Here is a 20,383-nt window from a genome sequence, read left to right on the forward strand (position 1 = left end):
GAGGGAAATCGCGAAAACATGACAGAAAACTCTGTCGGATTATCGATTTCGCAGTAATCGAGGAAAGAGCGAGGGACGAGGGTAGGAGAACCGGGGATGAAAATTTTTGGAAAATGTTGCGTATCCGAGAATGTTGTTGGTTTAATCCACAGTTCGGTGGAAGGTTTCGCGGTCGCGTTGGTGGCTCGCCATCTCGCAGACGATCAGAAATTGAATGGAGGGTCGTGGAAAGGTAAAGGCGTCCGGATAAGTTGTGGCTGTAACCGGAAAATAAATTTTCTCTCGGCAAAGCTTGCTGACGCGAGGGTAGACACGTTCGCTTGTAGAATCTGCGAGCGTGTACGCTCTCTCACGTGCGCCTCCATAAAATTTCGCACACGAATTCTCGAGGGTTGCACACGTACATTTACCCCTTTCGTCGCAACGTTCTACTCACCTATATGCGGCTTGTGACATTTGCTTCGACAACTGCTTAGAATGTTCTATCGCGAGGAACACATTCGAGAACAATTAAACGGATTAATTCACGCTTTTGAAATAATATTTCGAACAAAAGTTGCTGCAATCTTTCGCGATTATCGCGGGTATTGTGTCTCCGTTGAGAGTGAAAAATTACTGTACAAAGGTGGAGTGTAGCTGTGCGCTGTTACTGACCTAATTTTTGAAAAGGATACGAGTGAAATAAGTTTCGTCGGTGTATGTGTAACGAGAGTGCGATCAAAGAATGGAGAATATAGAAAGAAATAGTGGAGAGAAAAATAAATACGTAGAATGACGATTGCGTGGATAGGAACGAGAAATATTACGAGTGAAGTTTAACGATAGACGATTTAGACTGTAACAAAGTTTAAGTAAAGCCTCGAAGAGTTGTTTCTCGAGTCACCGGTACAGCAGACGAACGTGTAATGGATAAAGTAGCGATGGTCGGAGGTGAAAAGTGAAATCGAGCCTCGTCTTCGGAGTTAGCAGGTGAGAGTAAGCCAGAGTTATACCAGGAATTAGAAATGCCGGTCGAGTCGTAGGTCGTAGTGCGCGTAAGAGTCGAATCCTCGTCTCGAAGTGTTCAGTTCCGTTCGATAGCGGAAATAAGTAATTCTGAAGTATGCGCGAGCGAAGGAAGCGACGTACTCGCAGACCATTCCGAATTGCACTCGTTCGAACGAAAGAGCGTGCGCAATTAATATGCGAAACGAGTTTCCGAATACAAATGTAACTTACGAGCACGGTAAGATAAATAACTCACGAACGGCAAATTAATAAGTACGCTTCGTACCGTGTTGGTGATACTTAAAATACAACGTCGACCCCTCGAAACAGTTCGAATTATCGCGATAGATAATTGTCAACGATCTTCCGCGCACGACTCGTGCAACGAAATATTTCACGAGTTGTTCGCGATACGGTATAAATCGATCGTTCACAATTCCGTTAAAGTGAGATTAATGGCTGGTAGTGAGATCGATCGATTCTAGAAATTGGAAAGAAATTGCATAGCTGTCTCTGATGCATTTCATACGAATACGCGTAAATAATTCAACGGTAAATTGAACCCGAAGATCTACAAACGGAATCGTAATCGTAATCGGTGATTAATATCGCAAGAAAGATTCAAAAAACACGCACCGTATTCCGAGTGAAGCGAAACAAGTGCACCGTGTAATCTTCTAAATGCAAGCGGGATTATGGAAATGTGTAAAATTACGTTTCAGAGAACCTAAGGCTTTCTCCGTTCTGTTAACCACGGCTTGAACGCGATTTACGAGTAATAAATTCGGGATAAAAATCGTACTCTATTATCGTAACACCGTTAAGAATTATATTATCCGCGCAATGGTGTCGCGTTTCGTAATGTTTCCTGGTAATTTGCTCTTCGACGCATCGAACTCGAAGAACATCGAAATCTTCTCGCAAGTGCAAAGTATCTCCTATTGTTTTAACAAGAGAAAAAAAAAAGATTTGCGCCATCGGTATGCGAGAAAGCTTCGTAAATGTCATTCGCGAAGTTATTGCACAGAAACTCGCCAAGATATCGACCCTGCAACACGACGAACGAAACATTAACGTTTCTAGAGTAGAAGTTATGTAGCACGAGTAATTGCGTCCTATTGCTAAGAACGGTAGAAATCCGGAACAACGTCTCGTAGTCTTTATTAAACGATGAAACGATACCAGATTGGTCGTAACCGATCTCCCCGATGAGGAGACACGTTGTTCGCCGAGAATAACATTTATGCTCACCGAAAAACGTATCCGTGATTGCCGACCCGGGAACCATGTTTTACGTAACGTTTCGAACATCGATCGACTTATATTCGACGATTATTTCATCGTTGAGATACAATTACATTACCAGTGGTAACTGGAAAGAAATTCCATAGCTAATTTTTGGGAAAACTTTGCACCTAGAATATTTTCAATCGTAATGAAAAATTCGTGTCCCTGGTGTACACGTAATTAAATCGAGGAGTTATCGAGATCCGTTTAATCTCCGAACGACGCTCCCGCGATGAAGATGTCTGCGTAATTTTCGTGCATCGTTCCATCGAAACTCTCACCTTGGAGATCGCTCTGAAATATATTCTCGTAGGATCCCGCGAACATCGTCCCTTTCTCATTCCACCCGATCCACCACCGCCGCCGCCCCTTCCTACTCTCTGTCTCTCTCTCTCTTTCTCTCTCTCTCTTTCTCTGGTCTCTCTCTTACCCTCTTTCTCTCTTTCGGTGGACGTAAACGCTCGGGCCGAGTTCGCGACACGAAACACACAGGCTCACGAACACACACGTGATTTCCGGGAAGCGTGGACTCACTGAGTTAGCGGCACAAAAGTACAGGGGATGCTTGAACGAGGGTGGCGATGTCGATGGAAGGGGTTGAAAGAAGGGGTGGGGGGTACGGCGAAGGCAAGAGAAAAGTAGAGCGAGCGGGAAGGACACGCGGCCACGATATAGTAGATGGTATGAACATACGAGGCGTAGCAAGAAGGAGAGAGAAAGAGGTAGATAGAGAGAGCGAGAGAGAAAGAGAGAGATAGAGGCGTTGGGAGGAAGGGAGGCAGAGCTGGAAGCCGGAGGAGAGGCAAGGGTGGTCGTGTGTCGAGGGCTTACAATCCCCCTTCGCCGTCCGTCCTTCCCGTGGATGGGGGTTGGCACGGGGCGGAGGGTGGCGAAACTATGCGAAGAATGTGCAATTAGTGAACAGAGCACGAGGTGGAGGCGCGGGTTTTGGGGGACGGGGATGGCGCACACGGGTCCCGGAAAGGGAGCACGGGGGGGTTCTGGTATGGTGTGCCATGACGGTGGAACCTAGCTCCGGTGTTGGCGGCGATGCGGAGAAGAGGGTTGGTAGCGGTAGCGTCGATGGTGGTGGCGGTGTTGGTGGTGGTGGTGGTGGTGGTGGTACCATAGCACCGAAGAAAATGGAAAGAAAGGAAGATGGATGGAATGGCGGCTAGGGATGATAAGAAGAAGAGAGGACTGGCTCGGTGGTAGGGGTGCGCCAGGCTTTTGCGAGCGGGTTTGTGCAGGTCGTTCGGGTGGGGGGTCACCGTGTCAAGACGCGAGAGGATCCTCCTTCTGGCGCAAGGACACTTATCGACTTCTATCTTCTCTCCCCTCGTCTTTTGCTCCGAGTATACACGCCCATGGCGAGGTAGCGAGAGAACCGAGGAACGGGAGCAGCTTTTGGTGTATCAAAGCTTTCGATGGCGCTTTGTGTTAGCGCCAATGGTATTTCCTGCCGAATGGTCTTACCGTATCGCCCGGTTGACGATTCACTCGATGTCCGAATGCTTTGTTTCGTTGTTATCCTCGATGGGAACGATACGTCGATGCATCGGCCGACACGATTTTACGTCGATGTACGCCAATCGGACGACACCGATATCGAAATCGTGTAATTTCGATTTCTCGATAACGTACTCGTACCTAAACCACGGTGTCCCAGAGTTTCGAGAACTCGCGAATCTTGGGTTCGCGCGGTCTCGTGTACCGCACGATCGCGAACCTAGGTACGAGGTGTTCTTCCTTCGTCCTTTTGCGTTAGCCTCGACCGATCGAGTATCGACGAGCGCGAAGAATCCGAAGATTCGTATGAAAATTCCAAGATGAGAGAAAAACTCGTGTACGGTACCAAAGGACTCGAAACTGGCAACGAAAGACGCCCGTTACCGCGTTCACGGTTCGTTTATAGGTACGTAGAAGACGAGCCGATCGACATTGGGAAACGAATCGACGCAGAAACGGACCGTACACTCGGGAAACTTCTTTAGCCAAAGTCGTTGCTACCGCGTAGAAACGTATTCATCCGTTGAAGCGTCTTCGGGGCATTCGAAGAGACGGTAGCGTGAAAGGAGCTTTAAGCCCGCCTTTCGAGTATCCCTTCGCTCGATCGAATTGCTCGACGATTACTAATTGACTAAACGAGCTTAAACGCACTTCGGTACTTGGAGGACCGGCATAGGGAACTGTTTGCGAAGCATCGATTAACGACGGTACTTGGTGGTAAAGTCCAGAATACCCAGAGGACCACTGCAACGCTGGATCATTATGTCAAAAGCGATCCCTTCCGTCAACGTCGGCCAAGTACCAAGATCGTCGATCCGTGTGCCTTTAACCACACGTACACGACTATGCACTTGATGGTTCTCCTAGAGGACGGACTAATTGAAAGTGGATTGCCAAGAATGTCCGGAGTATACCCGTCCTAATTAATTACTCTTAAAGTATACGCTCCGTCCTACTTATTACTGTACGAAACAGGCTACCGTTTCGAGAACAATGTTTCGGTCGCTCGATTCGTTGAATCGGACTCGTCGGATCATCTTAATATCTTCGACGTTATCAAGATTGTTCATACGAGACGATAGGAACGAAATCGCTGCGAGATTTTCTCGTTTATTTTTCTTGAAACAAATTACATAGATTTTATTCTATAAAATTAACAATTAGCCTTCTATATAAATCGAAGGAAAAATTAAAACGAATATTCGTTTGTAAGTCTACGTAAATTTTTTTTGTAATTCTTCTTTTCGTTTATACGTTATCTGTATCTTTGAATACCTATCTCGAAGACTTAATCGTAACGAAGCGATCGAAATAAATCTCAGCTTCCATTTTAAATACATGTTTAATGAAAATTAATATTTTCCACGATACGTTTCAATCTCTGAACGTATATCTCTGGAAGTATACAATACTTCCTTTAAATTCTAAGCACACGAATACAATGGACTCGCGTCGCTTTCGTGTATTGTTAAAAATAATTAAGAGATCGCATTTCTCGATAAGTCCGACAAATGCTAAGGATAAAAGAAACATCGCGTAGTTGGTACATTTTATCGAAGCAAGCGTTCCAAAGTATTTCCTAGTACAAAATTCTTCTTTCTATTTTAAAACGACATGCATTCTTACATTTCCAAAGAGTTCTTTCCAAAAATGCGTAAAATTGATGCAACCATTTTCACATTTAGCTTCAAACGTCTCACAAAATAATTCGAACGTTCACTCTATCCATTTGTAAAAGATCGATCCAAGAGTACAAAAATTAGTCTACTTTCGATCCAAAGAAACAAGAACAAAAGAATCTTATCCAAGGTTCGTTTATCGGTGCATTGAACAAACAGAGTAACTCAAAATTTCCAATACTTGAAACGAATCGATGGTCCCGTCCGTTCCGAATAACGCTGCCGCGAATAACAAACAGGAATGTTGTTTCGAATCTGGATTCCCTACTTTCGTTTCGAATGGAATCTTCAGATCTTCGACGATAGCCAGACGGAGTGGAAATTAATATTAAGCGAGTGCGCGTATCGTTGAGAATTAAACTCGAAGCGCGCACACACATATATAGTTATGAATTTCATGAATGCTATTGTCAGTCCGTATTTATTCACGCATCGTTATCGTGGAATCTATGCAGGGGTCTGGCAACGGGCGTGTTTCCTCGGCACCGCGAGGATGTAGACTTTCGTGGTTGTCGGTAAAATTTAATGCACTTACCGCCCGAGCGTTGCAACGAACTCGGTAGACGCATGGCCGAGGACTATCTTTCGTCGGCGCGTTGGTGGCGAACAGATGGAGAACGAGGAGAGTCCCGTTTCTCGTTCTTCCGCTCGCTTTTTATCCGCCTCTCTCGTCCACCATCGTTCTTGGCATCTGCAGTTAACTTGCAGTTAAGTTACCTTGCACGCGAGACCGTATCGGGTTCCGAGCGTCATCGTGTCGAAGGGAGAACGATTTTTACGAGAACGACCGACCCACGATACTCGCTCTTTTGATACGAACGGGCACACGGGTCATCTTGTTTCGGAGAAACCAGTTCGAGAGAATCGTACGCGTATCTGTGGAAATCAATCGGATAACGGATAGTCAATTAAACGAGACATTGGTGTATTCGAAGTATACTTTCACGTGCTTCGACAGTGGCACGGATGTACCGTACTTACGTATAGTTTTTAATTTTGAGACGTTGAATACCGTAGGTGTACTCGATGAAATTGTAGGGAATTCTTCAATAACGAAACATTGAAAATTCTCGATCTGTCGAGGGTGCAACGTAACGAATATACCTGAAAGGGGGAGGATACTTCTACCTTTGCGTTTATAACTGTTATTTTAATCGTTACTTTAATCGTAATGTGTACAATATATAAGAAACGGTGAAATATTTTCGTTCGTCTATCGAACGTATTCGAATAGAACGATTTAAATATTAGTAGAATATTCGAGCAATAGTAACAAAGAGAAGATTTTTTTTTTTCAATTACAGATTTTGTTAAAATGTAATTTCGCGTAAATTTAGCTACGAATCTTTTGTTTTCTCGCGCAATCGCACTTTTCATTTACCAGGGGATCTATTACTCGATATTTCGATCGTGTTTTATCATTGATTCCAAACTGTATACGACGCAACGAACGTGCACACTCGATTAAATTCGGTAACAATATTCCTGTTGGACAATTGAGAATGTTTCTTTTATCCGTAGACGTTCGTTCGTCAGTATTTGTCCGGAAACGTGATCAGCAGCTAGTTGTTTCGAGCAATCTACGCGGGTCTCCTTGCAATAAACTGTACTTTGCACGGTGTTGTCTGTGGATTTCTGTGAACTCGCTGCGTGGAAAAGGGAGACCGGAGAGTAAGAGAGAAAGCGGTCTTCGTGCTCGTTACTTCGAGTTCGAGATCATAATGGCCCTTCTTGTTAAATTGAGCATCAGCCAAGTGATTTACGTTGATTGCTCGTCGCGACGCGCATCCAGCGTTCTCTCTCTCTCTCCCTCTCTCTCTCTCCCTCTCTCTCTCTTTGATGATTTTCCTTCTCCCGTTTTCTCTCTCGCGTGCTCTCTCTGTGTTGCCTCGGCGTACATGTAACTTTCCCCGCTAGAGCCATGCACGCGCGGTATATTTGATCGTCGATCTTTTCGATCGCACCTACGTCCGTGGATAGCGATCGGTCTTCGTTTCGATCCGGACTCGAATCTCCGGGGAAATTCTTCCCTTTCGCGCTCCCATTTTCTTAACTTACATCCCACGCTTCGAGTTCAGATTTTTTTTTTCTCGTCTTACGGAAAGCATTACGTACCCGCGTCTTTTGTTCCCGCGTGAGCCATCGATCGTAACCGATTTATCCATCGTTGAACTTCGTTTTTTAATTGCACGTATCAGCGAAATACGCGAAGGAAATAGAAAGGGAAATCAATCGTATCGAGTATTCGGAGTTGGCGTTTGTGCTCGAAAATTCTGGAGATTGTTCAACAGATTTTCATTCCCCTCCAGAAAATATTTTGAAAGATGTTTTACCAAGCTGTGCATTATTTTATATTCTTAAGAGAAATGACCTCACCTTTCGACCTTTATTTCCTATTTTATACAACTCTGTGTTATCGCAAGTGTAACATTAACCACGAATAGAACAACGAATTAACGTGACCAGAAATAAAAATTAAACTTCCTGAACAACGAACGCGTACACTGACTATAATTGAGAAGTGACTGTCAACTATGCACGCTCTTAACAAGAAACGCTTATAACCGTTTAGATATGCACTAAAGTGCAGCGAAGATGTGCAATCAGTTGCACCGATTTATACGCAGTAAAAGTTGTACAACACCTTGGTAAGTTAATTTCTTTTTCATTGTTAAACATCTTTACGCGACGATTGCGTAATAGGTCACGTTCGAGACTAGAGGCAACCGAAATCACTATTGTAAAACCCAACCGTTTGCTTCCATCGTCTCTGTCGCCTCGTGTCTTCTATATCGTATTCCATCGTCGTCGAATCTTCGTTTAACGAGATTTCAACGAAAGGATCGATAGTCTGGATGGTTCTCCGCGCAAGAAGAGGCAAATGAACCGAGAATTGATTTTTCGTGTCGGTCTTTTCCACGCTGATGTAAGTCGACACAAGCAACCCCCTCCAAAGAATGTTCAGCCTTCAAAAACAGAGAAGGAACGCGACCAGTACTGGCGTGTGGTTCATAGCGGGCCATTTAACGGTCTTTGCGAAATTGAGTCATCACGCGGTTCGCCTGGAATCTCGAATATTTTCCTCCCGATGCTTCAGAGTTCTCCGTACCCTCCTCCTTCCTTTTTCCTCCCTCGTCACACACCGCTATCTCTCTGCTCCTCTCTCTCTCTCTCTATTTATCTCTATCTCTCTCTCGCTCGCTCTATCTATCGCTGCGTCTGCTTTTCCTCCGTCTCCTTCGCCACCACGCTGCGAGCCATTCGCGTACAACCTCCCTCGCCTGTCCGAAAACTCTCGAGGATCGTCGAGTTCGCTCGCGAGAAATCGTCAACGTAACTAAAGACCAGAACCAGCCCGGTTTCGTGTCAGTTGAACGTGTCCTACGTATCGGAACGACCCATGAGTTCGTCACGTTTATTTTTCCACTGTATAAAATAATACTTCAAGCTTACCAAGCATTGTAATCTCCATCTCTTTGAACAACCTCTTCCCACTTTTTAGACAACGACGTTATTCTATACCATCGGTGTAATCGAAACGGATGAAAGTTCGATGGCGCGATTTCGGAGGATAAGCTTTTTTTCCACGTACTTTGTAACATATGATAGTTTTTAATTATTAGTTACAGCTTTTGTAAAGTAGTATTTTTCTAAAAAGTAAATCGAATCGTGTAGGTAATATTTTTAACATAAAAAGTGTCCGAACGAAGTATCGTAGGTAACGATACGCGTTGAAATTGTCGACGGAATGGTAGAAATGAAAAATTGAAAGTTTCGTTGAACTTTGAATCGGTTTTTACGTATTTAAAACCATTGGCGCAGTTCTCTCCTGGTCGAAAGAGGTTGAAACGGTTCGACGAGTGAAAAACGCTGAAACCTGATGCAATCTCGGCAGAGACAATCCGGCGGGAAATGACAAGCGATATTCAATCGCGAATATAATCTAAGAGGCAGGAATAAAAGAAGAAAACAGGGAGCATAGAAATGGAGGGGAGGTTCCTGTTCAACGATGAATTGATTTCCAACCGATTGAATCGAGTAAATGGTATTCTATGTGGCACCTTATCGTTGCTTAGATTTCGCAGCCGTTAAAACTTTACGGCCGCACCCGTGAAACCGGCGCCAGATGACATCAAATGTGTCGTAATTGAAATAACGTTTACCGTACGGTAACCAGAATCACGTCATCTCGATCTATAGTGTGACCGAAAATGTGTTACGATACTCTGATCGAATTTTGCCACTGAACGTTCGCACGTTCGCGTTACTTTATAGACGGTTACACGATCGAGAAAAACAATTCGATCTATATTCGATCGTAAGTGACTTAATATCGTTACTCGAAAGCGGGGAATCGCTGTTTAGAGTAAGATCGGTTCGTTCGGTCACAGAAAAAAAATCGAAACCGTTTCTGTTCCTTCGTTTCGCAATCGGTGCGGTCGTTTCGATAACCGATTCGCTATTACTCGACTAAGTTGCGAAAAGATTGTAACCACCGGAGGGCGCTTCTGTGTACTCGATGGTAACGCAAACACTGGATGCTCTCGTATAAAAAAAAAAATGGTTGGTCGGACGAAATCGGGGCGATTGAAATTTCCGTAGAAAACTGGCGCTCGGAATACGTGAAATTGTTTAATCACAGGATTATGTGCCGGCACGGTGCGGAGCGGTGGGCGTGGGAGGACCGATGGATTTTTTCAGCGTTTCGCACGGTTCGATGGACTGCAATAACATCATTGTATATTCTGAGAATGGTGGAAAACGCCGCTCAATTCGGCTGGTTGTCGATTTCCGTTATGAAAAAAAAAGGGGGGAAACGATGTTCGGTTGGCTCGCGTTGTTAAATAAAAAATCGACCGAGCGTGCAAATGGAACGGTGCTCATTGTCGGCGAAGACCCTGGCGCGCGTTTTCATCGGCCCTCGAAAACTGAATGCACCGTGCACTCGAATTAATTCGAGTTCACATGCATCCACGCTTTTCACCCCTCTCTCTCTCTCTCTCTCCCTCTGTGTGTGCCCATCCCCTACCCCACCCCTGGAAATTCAGCTCGGTCGTCGAGCCGCGGGTATTTTATATCGGCGTAACCGCGACGAGTGAAAGCATCTTCGTCGTCTTTGGTTCCTCTCCTTTCACTAGCCGTACACGTGCTCGTCTCCTGTCTGTTTCCTTTCTCGATGTTTCATTTTATTTCCTTCTTCCTCCACTTCTTTTTCATTCTTTTTTCTTTTCGTTCGTTCGCTTTTGTTACGCCGTTCTCCGGCTACCTTCGCGCGGCAGTCTCGCTTTCGCTGATTTCAATTTATTACGCTCGTTACCGTCCCATCTGCGTTACCTATGCCGCGACGTATAATTTTTTTCCACCCTCCGAACCCTCCTGTTCGCCTGAATTCACGCACGGTGGGTACCGTGTCGCAATGTTTTACCAACGAGGATGTTAACCGAACTGGGCGACCCCGTGCCTTTCACGCTGAACAGAATCCGCGGAGAAAAGGCTTTGTCGTCTTTAATTGCCGCGTTTAATGGAAAGACTCGCGGCCATTTACGACATTTTCAAGCATCGCGGACCGTCAAAGCGCGCCCAGGTGTAACGTGCACGAATGCCTCCGACGAAATGTACGAGGATCCACGGTAGGGGGTGCGATTTTTTCAATTTTACCGCGGTTTACGTTCATACGGAGAAACACGACGCGGTACCTACGAGGGGAAACTGTAAGTTTAAATTGACAATCGGTTGCGACTTTTTCGACAGTTTTGTTTAAAAGAAATACCGATTCGTGTATACGTTACCGAGTTTACTATATATATACATGTTTGTATAATTGAGTATACAAAATATGTTACACACGAACGATTAACAAAGTGTAAAATGTAAACTACGGTTTGCGTACACCTCGATGCATCGTGCACTTTAGGGTCGAAGTACCCAAATTCTCTGCTAAATTTTACTCATAAATACGCGTCGAAATTAAAGAAAGAAATAGAATATCTTACGCAAGTAAGATTGTGGAGTTCTCCATAAACACGAAAAAAATTTATACATCCGGTGCGAGTATATTTGAGCGCAACGGTTAAAAACTTTAACACTACGAACATCGTGCATTGTTAGTTGCAGTGTTTTGAGCACAATCGCTGATCAAACCCCCGTTGAAACGCAAACGTTGCACTGGGGAACCCTCTTTGCTAAAAGGTACCATCTCCACCGAACGAACATCGAGACCACACGGTTACGCTTCTCGAACGCTTAATCTAAAATGATTTATCAGTTCGTTCGAAGAAATACTCGAGACCGATTCACAACAGTGTCCAGAGTTTATTTGAACCCGATCGGTCTGCTTCTCGTCAAGTAATAAAAGTTGTACAGGAATACCGACCATGTTTGAATTCCCGTGCAAGCTCTTGAATATTGTCCTCGGAGGATTTTCTGCCACTGCTAGACTACTTGTTTGCTTTCGTTTACGGTTATAGGTCTGCAATTTATTAGGACACTTCGACGGAAGAACAAGAAACACGAACTGCTACGAAAATGAAGAGTCAGAGCAGACCTTAAAGCGCACCAGATCAACCGCTCGCCTCTGCGAAAACTCGCCGACATTTCTAACCGATCTTTGACCTACGCGATTAAACACGGATCGATTACAACCGAGCGTTTCCAAATTGTAAATAAAAGGAACACGTTCGATGGTAGAACTGTGACCGAACCTCTACGTGAAATGATCACTCCGTTGGAAAGTATTGTTAACTCGCGTCACACGTGAATCTGGCGAGTATATCGCGTCGTCCGGTGAAACGGTAAAATAAATTTATTGACAATTCATTGAGTTGATTTTACAGCGTAGAGAGTCATCAATAACGTAAATATTCCCAAATATTCGCTTAGACGATACAGTATATATTCCGTTTAATTATTTTTCAACCAGACACAATTCAACGAGTTGGGTATTTTCTCCAACGAGTCGATAGTTAACAAAGTATTGGTTCGTTCTAAAAGTCGTTTCGTTTTTCTTTCGGTGAATATGAAACACAATTTTTTTAGAAGGTATAAACATTTGATTAAATTACATATTCTCCATTTTGGAGAAATGACTTCCAATACACGAACAATCCAATAGATTCGCTTACGAGTGAATAATTTACCATCGTCGCGAAACAAGAACTTTGCATGCCCATGAACGCGACTCGAACGATTTACGATAAAATAGTCAGAGACGATTCGTCGTTCGTCTGTACCGTAGGTTACTTGACACGATTCGTATTATCGTCTAAAGACGTACACTGTTCCGTGTTGCAGGTCGCAACGAGCTGATTGCCCGCTACATCAAACTGAGAACAGGCAAAACGAGAACGCGAAAGCAGGTCTCTTCGCACATACAGGTCCTTGCTAGGAGAAAACTTCGTGAAATCCAGGCAAAACTCAAAGTGGTGAGTATTTTAAAGACCCCTCGCTCGCTTTCCGTAGTTCAATATTCCCGTTTTCTTTTCTCCGCGTACGTATCTGGAGGTCTGAACGATTTACGACAACGATTGAACCGCTATCCTACCGGTGAAATTTAAGCAATCGTAATTTTCAAAGGGTTAGATTTCTGTTCAACAGCGACGCGAGTCGACCCATTGGCATCTCGACAGCCACCTTCGCGATGCCTGGATTAGTTGAGTTCGTTCATCGAGTGGTCATTTTTTAACCGATGACGATATTACATTTTAATCGTACTCGATTGTCAAAATGATGTAACACCTGTTCTACGTCATTTTTATTTATCTAGTCATTCACGGGAATGAAACCTCGTTTCTCGCAATAGAAATAGAAAAAGAAAACAATAATAGAGAATATAGAATGGAAATATTGAAAATAAATAACGTAAGAACGAAAATACGTAGAATGACAAATATCGGAGAAGAATGTATAGCAATGTCGTGGAGGAAAAAAATTATCGATTGAAACAATGCAACGAGTGTTCTATAAATTTAGGTATCAACGTAGCTCATTCGTTTCGAAACAATTCCAACGGATGGGACAAAGCTGAAAGAAATATGCACAGATGTCAATGGGTTAAATAATTCAAAGTCGAGTTAATCGAAAGACACGACGACCGGTCGAGGTACACGATATTTTCGATATTTTATGTTCGTTTCGTTTTTTTTTTTTTTTTTTATTCCCTTTTGTTTTTTAATTTCGTCCTCGTCAATTCGAATCGCGCAGAAATTAATCGTCGATAGAGAATTCGTTCGATCAGGAGCGACGCAGGATGGTTTGTAACGGAATAAATCACGCGTAAAAATGTACTCGGCCCGTTTAATCAACAGCTGAATTATTAAAGCGATTTGGGAACAATTGCGCGCCTGTTAATAAATCACAGCACTGTGCATTCGCCGCTTCCATTCGAGCCGAAATGGAGGAAGGCAGAAAACGAGGGTGCATTGTTTATACAGGCTCGGTCAATAGTCCGAGGCCGAAAATAAAAAGAAACAATACGAACGTAAGCGATTCAAGTGTGTTTTACATAGTCGGTGTGAACGTGTCGTGCATTCTCGCGCAAGTTTATTCCCGTCTTTGGCGGTCGACTTTCAAACCGTACAAAGACGCTTGAAATAAAACAAAAAAAAGTTATACATATATATATTTTTTTTCTTTTTTTTTCAATAATTCTCTCCCGCGATTCAGATTATACCGTGTGTATCAGGTGTATCAAAATCAGACGAGATGATAAAAATTACATAGCTTTTCCAAAATAAAAGAAGTGTCTATGGAATTTAATACCAATGCAATTTCTTGTACATGTTCTATATGAATCGTGAAATTATTCAAACGTGTAAATTGTATTACAATACTATTCTATTGTATCTAAGTACTGTCGTCCCTAAATAAGAGGTGCTCCGAATTGTGTCCCAATTTTATCGACATTTCTGTCCATGAAATTCTCTATTTCCATAATTTTGTGTTTGGATAGCGCTCCAGAGTTTCGTCCAAGTATTATTCAATTTTCTTTCGATTCCAGCCCGTAAATTTCTAATGGAATTAATACCAGATCTTTACGATCGAGTGTTATACAACGTGCATACATAATAAGAGTAATCTTATAAACGAAGAATCTTCCAGTGTCCACTTCTTTACAATCCGAGCAGTGTACTTCGGTTAGTTATCTCGTTGAAATGATTGGGTTGTTCGGAAAGTCATTTCACTTAATTTAGTAAAAATGAAACACGATTTTTTAAAAGTATACAAAAATTCTATTAAATTATACATTCTGGAAAACAAAATCACTTTCCGAACAACCCAATAGAAATTAGAAATCAGAAATGATATCTAACGAGTCAACTTCCTTACAATGCTAACATCTGCGGTAGTGTTTTAATCCCCGTATAGATTTTGTTCAGTGGACTATCAAAAGCCATACAAAAAATCCGTTTAAAGTACTTTTCCGTGCATCCAAGTGGTATGGAGACCATCGTAAAAAGTCTGTAAAATTAGAGGGCAATTTAAAAAAAAAATAAGAATACATACTTATTTCTGCTCTCTCTCTCTCTCTCTATCTCTCTTTCTCTCAGCGAACCTACACAGATTGAAGAAAATCATGACGGAGGGGGATACATCCCGGATGTTCCCCGTGAACCGAGCAACGATCGCGATCGACGTCGCGGAGAAACGTAACACGCAACCGTAGCGAGCTCGCGAAGATCGCGCGTCGTCCCACGAACGAACCGGGCCTTCGGGCGAGTCGCTCGACTGCAGTTGCAGCGACTGCATCTGCTACTGCAGTGGCCGCATACCGCGGGCATTATTCAGAGAACCAGCCGGTGTACGAACAGTCCAGTGTGACGTAATTTTCTGGTTTCTGCGTGTAACGCGGAGCGTAGACCCGCTCGCGTCCCGGATCCCCGCGATTTATTCCGCGGAGGAAAAGAATTTTTAGGCACGCTGTTTACGTTACCTGTGGTCGCGCCTTATTTAATTTCTACGCGGTCTCCTACCATTAAGGACCATTCGCGGCGAACCGTACCGTGGCCATAATTTTTTCCACCCTCCCCACGACCCGTATCGAACTTTCGCGGGAGTCCGCGAAAACGACGCGAACAACTCCCCTGGAACGTGGGCCACGGTCTTTCCACGGCGATCGTGTTCGAAAAATACGTCCCGCGCGGTGCCAGAGATTGAAACCGTTCCAAAAATAACTGTTTCGAACTCTTGTGTCTCGGCTACGATCGGACCGGTTACGAGAACCGAAAAAATTTCATCATTTTCACGGATACACGCGCGGTTGTAGCCCGTATCGGTTTTTCTTTTGCTTTTTCAGAACTGATATTACATCGGTTCTGGAACTGGTATTTTTCCATTCCCGAACGATCATTTTTCGTTTCTGTAACGATTACTTTTCGGTTTTGTAACCATTATAGTCTACGCGTAATATTAGTACAAACTTGTGTCGATTAATGAATACTCTGAGAGGATTATTTTTCGAAATTCCATTTTTCAAATTATTATTAGATACTTCGATTATTCATGATTTTGTTCAATATGTATATAATTCAATCTCACGATCAATATACCGTTAATGTTGCGATAACATTGATGTCGGATAGAATTGTCCGTTTTATAGAAAAATATACTGATACAATATTATACGACACCAAATCGTAATCGATACAGAAAGGAAAAATAACGGTTATAAGAAGAACCGAAACCGATTTTATGATTGTTTTCAACCCCTGACTCGGAGCAACGAATGAAATCAACGAATTCAATTTTCGCGCGCGCGAGTCGTATCTTGGGCACTCTTCTTGGAAATCGATTTGCATCGGCATTTCGAACACCGCGGACTCGATCGAACGCTATCCGAAACGGAATTGTTTTCTCTCAATTACAATTCGATGGGGATACCGATAATAATCATTTTCCATTCGAGTTGATTTATCGTTATTATAACGCCACGAGATCCGAAAAACTACTGGAACTGCAACGAACGAACGCGATGCGTTCGCCGATTTATGAGCAAATCCACGTCGAGTATCTCATACGGTGCTCTATTTAAATACGACTCGTATCGGTTGAAAATTAACCGTGATACCGTTTCGCGTGCAATAACCGACAAAATATTAGGTTGTTCGAAAAGTCATTTCGTTTTTTTTTTTTTTTGGTGAAAATGAAAGACGATTTTTCTAGAGTGTACAAACATTTTATTGAATTGTATATTCTCTAGCTTTTGAAAAGGAAATGACTTTCCGAAGAACCTAATATATTATCAATATCGACAGGAGGAAATTGAGGATTAAAGTAATGAAAATCGCGAGGATGAGACGCGAATTTTTTATTCCAAATGTGAAAAAGATAAAGTCCCCATTTTTACGTTATATTTACAAATAAATAATAACCGTGAAAAACGTGTATTTATTCTAATAGTTGTCGTCGAATTTGTCGAATCTCTGACCACGAATCGGTTACAAATAACCTTAACCTTGATACTCGAAAGAAGAATAAAAATCGATACGCATTAGAGAAGCGAAGATTTATTCCGGAACGAAAATAAATAAATAACGAGTTGTCGCATAGCTGGCGGCCGTATAAAAAGTGACGTCGAGAATCGTTTCATCCAACTACGAAACGTCAGTCGACGCGTTAACAAAAGACCTGTGGAGGTCGCGGTTGTTTCGATACGTGGATGTGAAATATTTTTATAAATATTTTTAAACAGACGCATCGTAGAGCTTGCCGATAAAATGTAGCTGTTACGAGATACGATAAATCTCGATAAATTCATCCCTCGGGAATACAGAAATATATCGCGAGCAGCGATCGCGTCGATATTTTTGTAATTGTTGCACAATGTTTTCGTACTTCGAAAACAGTAATATTGCAAAAACTCGTCTACCGAAAAATCGGCACAATTTTTGTTATTTTCATCTTTCACCCTCTATTCTCTCGGAATATTCTCTCCAATAATCATCGTGTTTATTTCGACAAAATTTAACGTATTCGTACAATTTCCTTGCAAAAATTAACATTACGCTACAAATTCGTCCGAGGTGTATATTTACCATTTTTTCGCGATATTTCGTTCAATGATTATAAATTATATTTATTTCGCTGAAATGTAATATATATTCGTACAATATTCCGATGCAATAATTACCAGTACGGTACAAATTTCTACGTGTACGGTCGCTCCAACTTTTCGCGATATTTCGTGCAATAATTACAAATAATATTTCTCTCCCCAAAATATAATACATTTGTACAGTGTACAAAATGTTCTCTCGTAAAAATTTGGATTACTCCCGAAATTTCAACTAACCGTACATATTCGAACTCTTAGAAACTTTCCAAGCCCGTGAGCTTCTTCCAGTTGAACAATAGGAACATTCGCGGTGCGACTCGGTTCGTTGGAACAATTATCAACGATTCAGCGCGCGCGTCCGGTTCCCGTGTAACGAGGGGTTAATCGAAACGCATCATTTTTCCCGCAGGTGCATTCTTCCGAGATCGGCTCGCGCAATCTATTTTCGAAATAATCCCGCCGAGCGTTACGGTGTAATTGATTGTTGCGGTGTAAACGTAGCCCCGATAACTGACGATACCCAAAAACGGCCGGGCGGCGTTTCAGAATGTCGATAAACATGTCCAGCCCGTTACCCGCCCAATCCTGCATTCCTCGCGTGTATTTGCGCGATGAGGGGCTGCAGACAGCGACAGCGATACCCCGACCGAGACAGAGAGAACGGGAGACGCGGAAATTGAAACGAAAAAAAGAAAGATAAAAAAAAAAGAATAAAACGGGCTAGTGGGGGAAAGAACGCGGGGGTGGGGAAACGAAAAAAAAAAAAAAGAAGAAAAAAAAAAAGAGAAGAGCACGCGGTAGCTCCCTCTCAATTAACCGAATTGATTTTCCACTGCAGATTCACCACGCCTGCTGCACGGTGAACAACGGGTCCCGCGAAATTGAATGGATTTTTCGCGTGCAGCGCCGATTTCGCGATAATCGTTTTTTAAATTCGAAAATTCGCCCGTCCGCGTTCTTTTTAATAAATCACGCCGCGCGAAAATAAAACCCCCCCCTCGCTCGTTCGCTCGTTCGCTAGCTCTTTCGCTCGTTCGTTGCGTATCACGCGCAAACACAACGCTACCCTCGCCCCCGGCGATTTTTATTCGCGCATTGTGTGCGGTCGAGGACGCGTGTTGCGGCGTATTTATGGAAGATTTACGATTCGATCGAATGTATGCACGAACAGGACCGCGATGTAACCGTGACACCGCGCACTCGCACGCACGTTCGCAGATCCGCGCACAGATACGGGGATGACTCGATATTTTCAATTTATCACCGTGATCTTTGATACAAGGATCGAACGTAGAAGGAGCACCCGAAGTGGCGCGAGTTTGCAAACTGTTCGATCATGTACGTGGTATTCGGTTGTTCGGGAAGTCATTTGGTTCTTTTAGAACGCGATTTTTTTAGATTGTATAATTATTGCAATAGTATATTATAAATATATCGTCTTTCAAAGAAATGAAACGACTTTCCGAACAGCCTAGTAAATTACACGCGGGAGAACGATGTTATTGTAAATGATAAGTTTCCTTTTTCTTTCGTAATCGTGACTACAACTACTAATACGTGGATCCAGCTTGCATTTCAACGAAAGGCTTCGAATCGCCAAATGAAATTCATCCAAGAATTTACCTGTGAATCCCCTGTGAACATTGAAACATTGAGTAAAAATTCTTAATTCAACGATTAATTAACGTACAATTCAAACGAAGGAGTTTAAACAATAAATCTGTTCGACTTTTCATATCTTACGTGATTCAATCGGTGGAAGCGATAGTCGATCTCGTAAACGACAGTACCAAGATTACACTGAAGAGATGTCCGAGAAACAGATACGACACCTACGTTGTCACTTTAACCGTTAAAGTTTCGTTTATAAACGCAGGGATGCGAACAGGTACGCGGATCGTTCGCTAATTGCGCAACACGAACACGTATACCGTGATCACCAAAGATCTCGGTGATCGCTCGAGGGTTCGAACGTTCGAAATTTCTTTCGACTGTTCGTGCAAAAAAAAAAGAATGATGTTTGTGGACCGAAGAAAAGAACGGAAGGGCCGGTAGGGAAAAAAGTTGAAAAAATGTTCGATGGGCGCAGGCACCCGGAACCCTTTGCAGTTGGCATTGTTACGCAGCACGCTTGATTCCGAGCGGCAGAGCTTGTAATGGCTCTTCTATTACGGATTTATGAACGAAATTGAAAAGCCCTGTACCGTGGGCGTGGGGGGGTCACGGGGTGGGGAAACACGCCAATTTCCTGGATATCACGTGAACGAACCTCTCGTCCGTCTCGTCAGCGATTTTCGGCCGGGAGCCGCTGATTAAAACGACGGCTTTCCGATAAAAGCGCAAAATTCCCGCGAATTTAGCGACCGAAAACCAGGCTTGTTTCTGCAATCAACTGCATTGCTGTTTCTCGATAGCGATCGATGACATCGAACCACGGTCAAGCTGAAACAGCGACAGTGGTTGCTAGTACTAGTAGTAGGACTAGTAGTAGTAGTAGTACTAGTAGTAGTAGCAGTAGTAGCGATAGTAGTGGTGGTGAGAAGGGGAAACGCTCCAACGATAGATAACGAAATTATGCAACGACGAGAAATCGTTTATCGATTCAATTTTATCTACCCGCCGCGGTACGAATCGCAATGGAAAGTTAAACAGCGGCTCGAACCTTTTCGATATTTTCGTCTCAATTTTCCATCGACCCGTTTGTTTATTATCCACGTATTCGCGCGCTCGTTTCCTCGCGAACACGCGCCTTGTTCTCCGCGAACGGAGAAATTGAAAGATTTTTTAATTCGATTCACCCTTCGTCGCACGGTATTGCAAAAATGCAATTTTACACGAATTCTTGCCGGACCACCCGTAGAACGATTACTTC

The 20,383-nt window shown here is 43.2% G+C and overlaps 1 protein-coding gene across 6 annotated transcripts in view; it reads left to right on the forward strand.

Annotated features, from left to right (window-relative positions):
* Scalloped (TEA domain transcription factor 1 homolog scalloped) overlaps window positions 1–20,383 on the forward strand; it is a 240,967-nt gene that overhangs the window by 212,023 nt on the left and 8,561 nt on the right. For all 6 annotated transcript variants that reach the window (XM_076325394.1, XM_076325392.1, XM_076325397.1 and 3 more), the window contains one exon: window positions 12,753–12,883. In XM_076325394.1, coding sequence (XP_076181509.1) covers window positions 12,753–12,883 — 131 coding nt within the window. The remainder of the gene's footprint in view (window positions 1–12,752; window positions 12,884–20,383) is intronic.

This window comes from Ptiloglossa arizonensis, chromosome 13 (genome assembly GCF_051014685.1).
Source record: "Ptiloglossa arizonensis isolate GNS036 chromosome 13, iyPtiAriz1_principal, whole genome shotgun sequence".
Classification (NCBI taxonomy): Eukaryota; Metazoa; Arthropoda; class Insecta; order Hymenoptera; family Colletidae; genus Ptiloglossa; species Ptiloglossa arizonensis.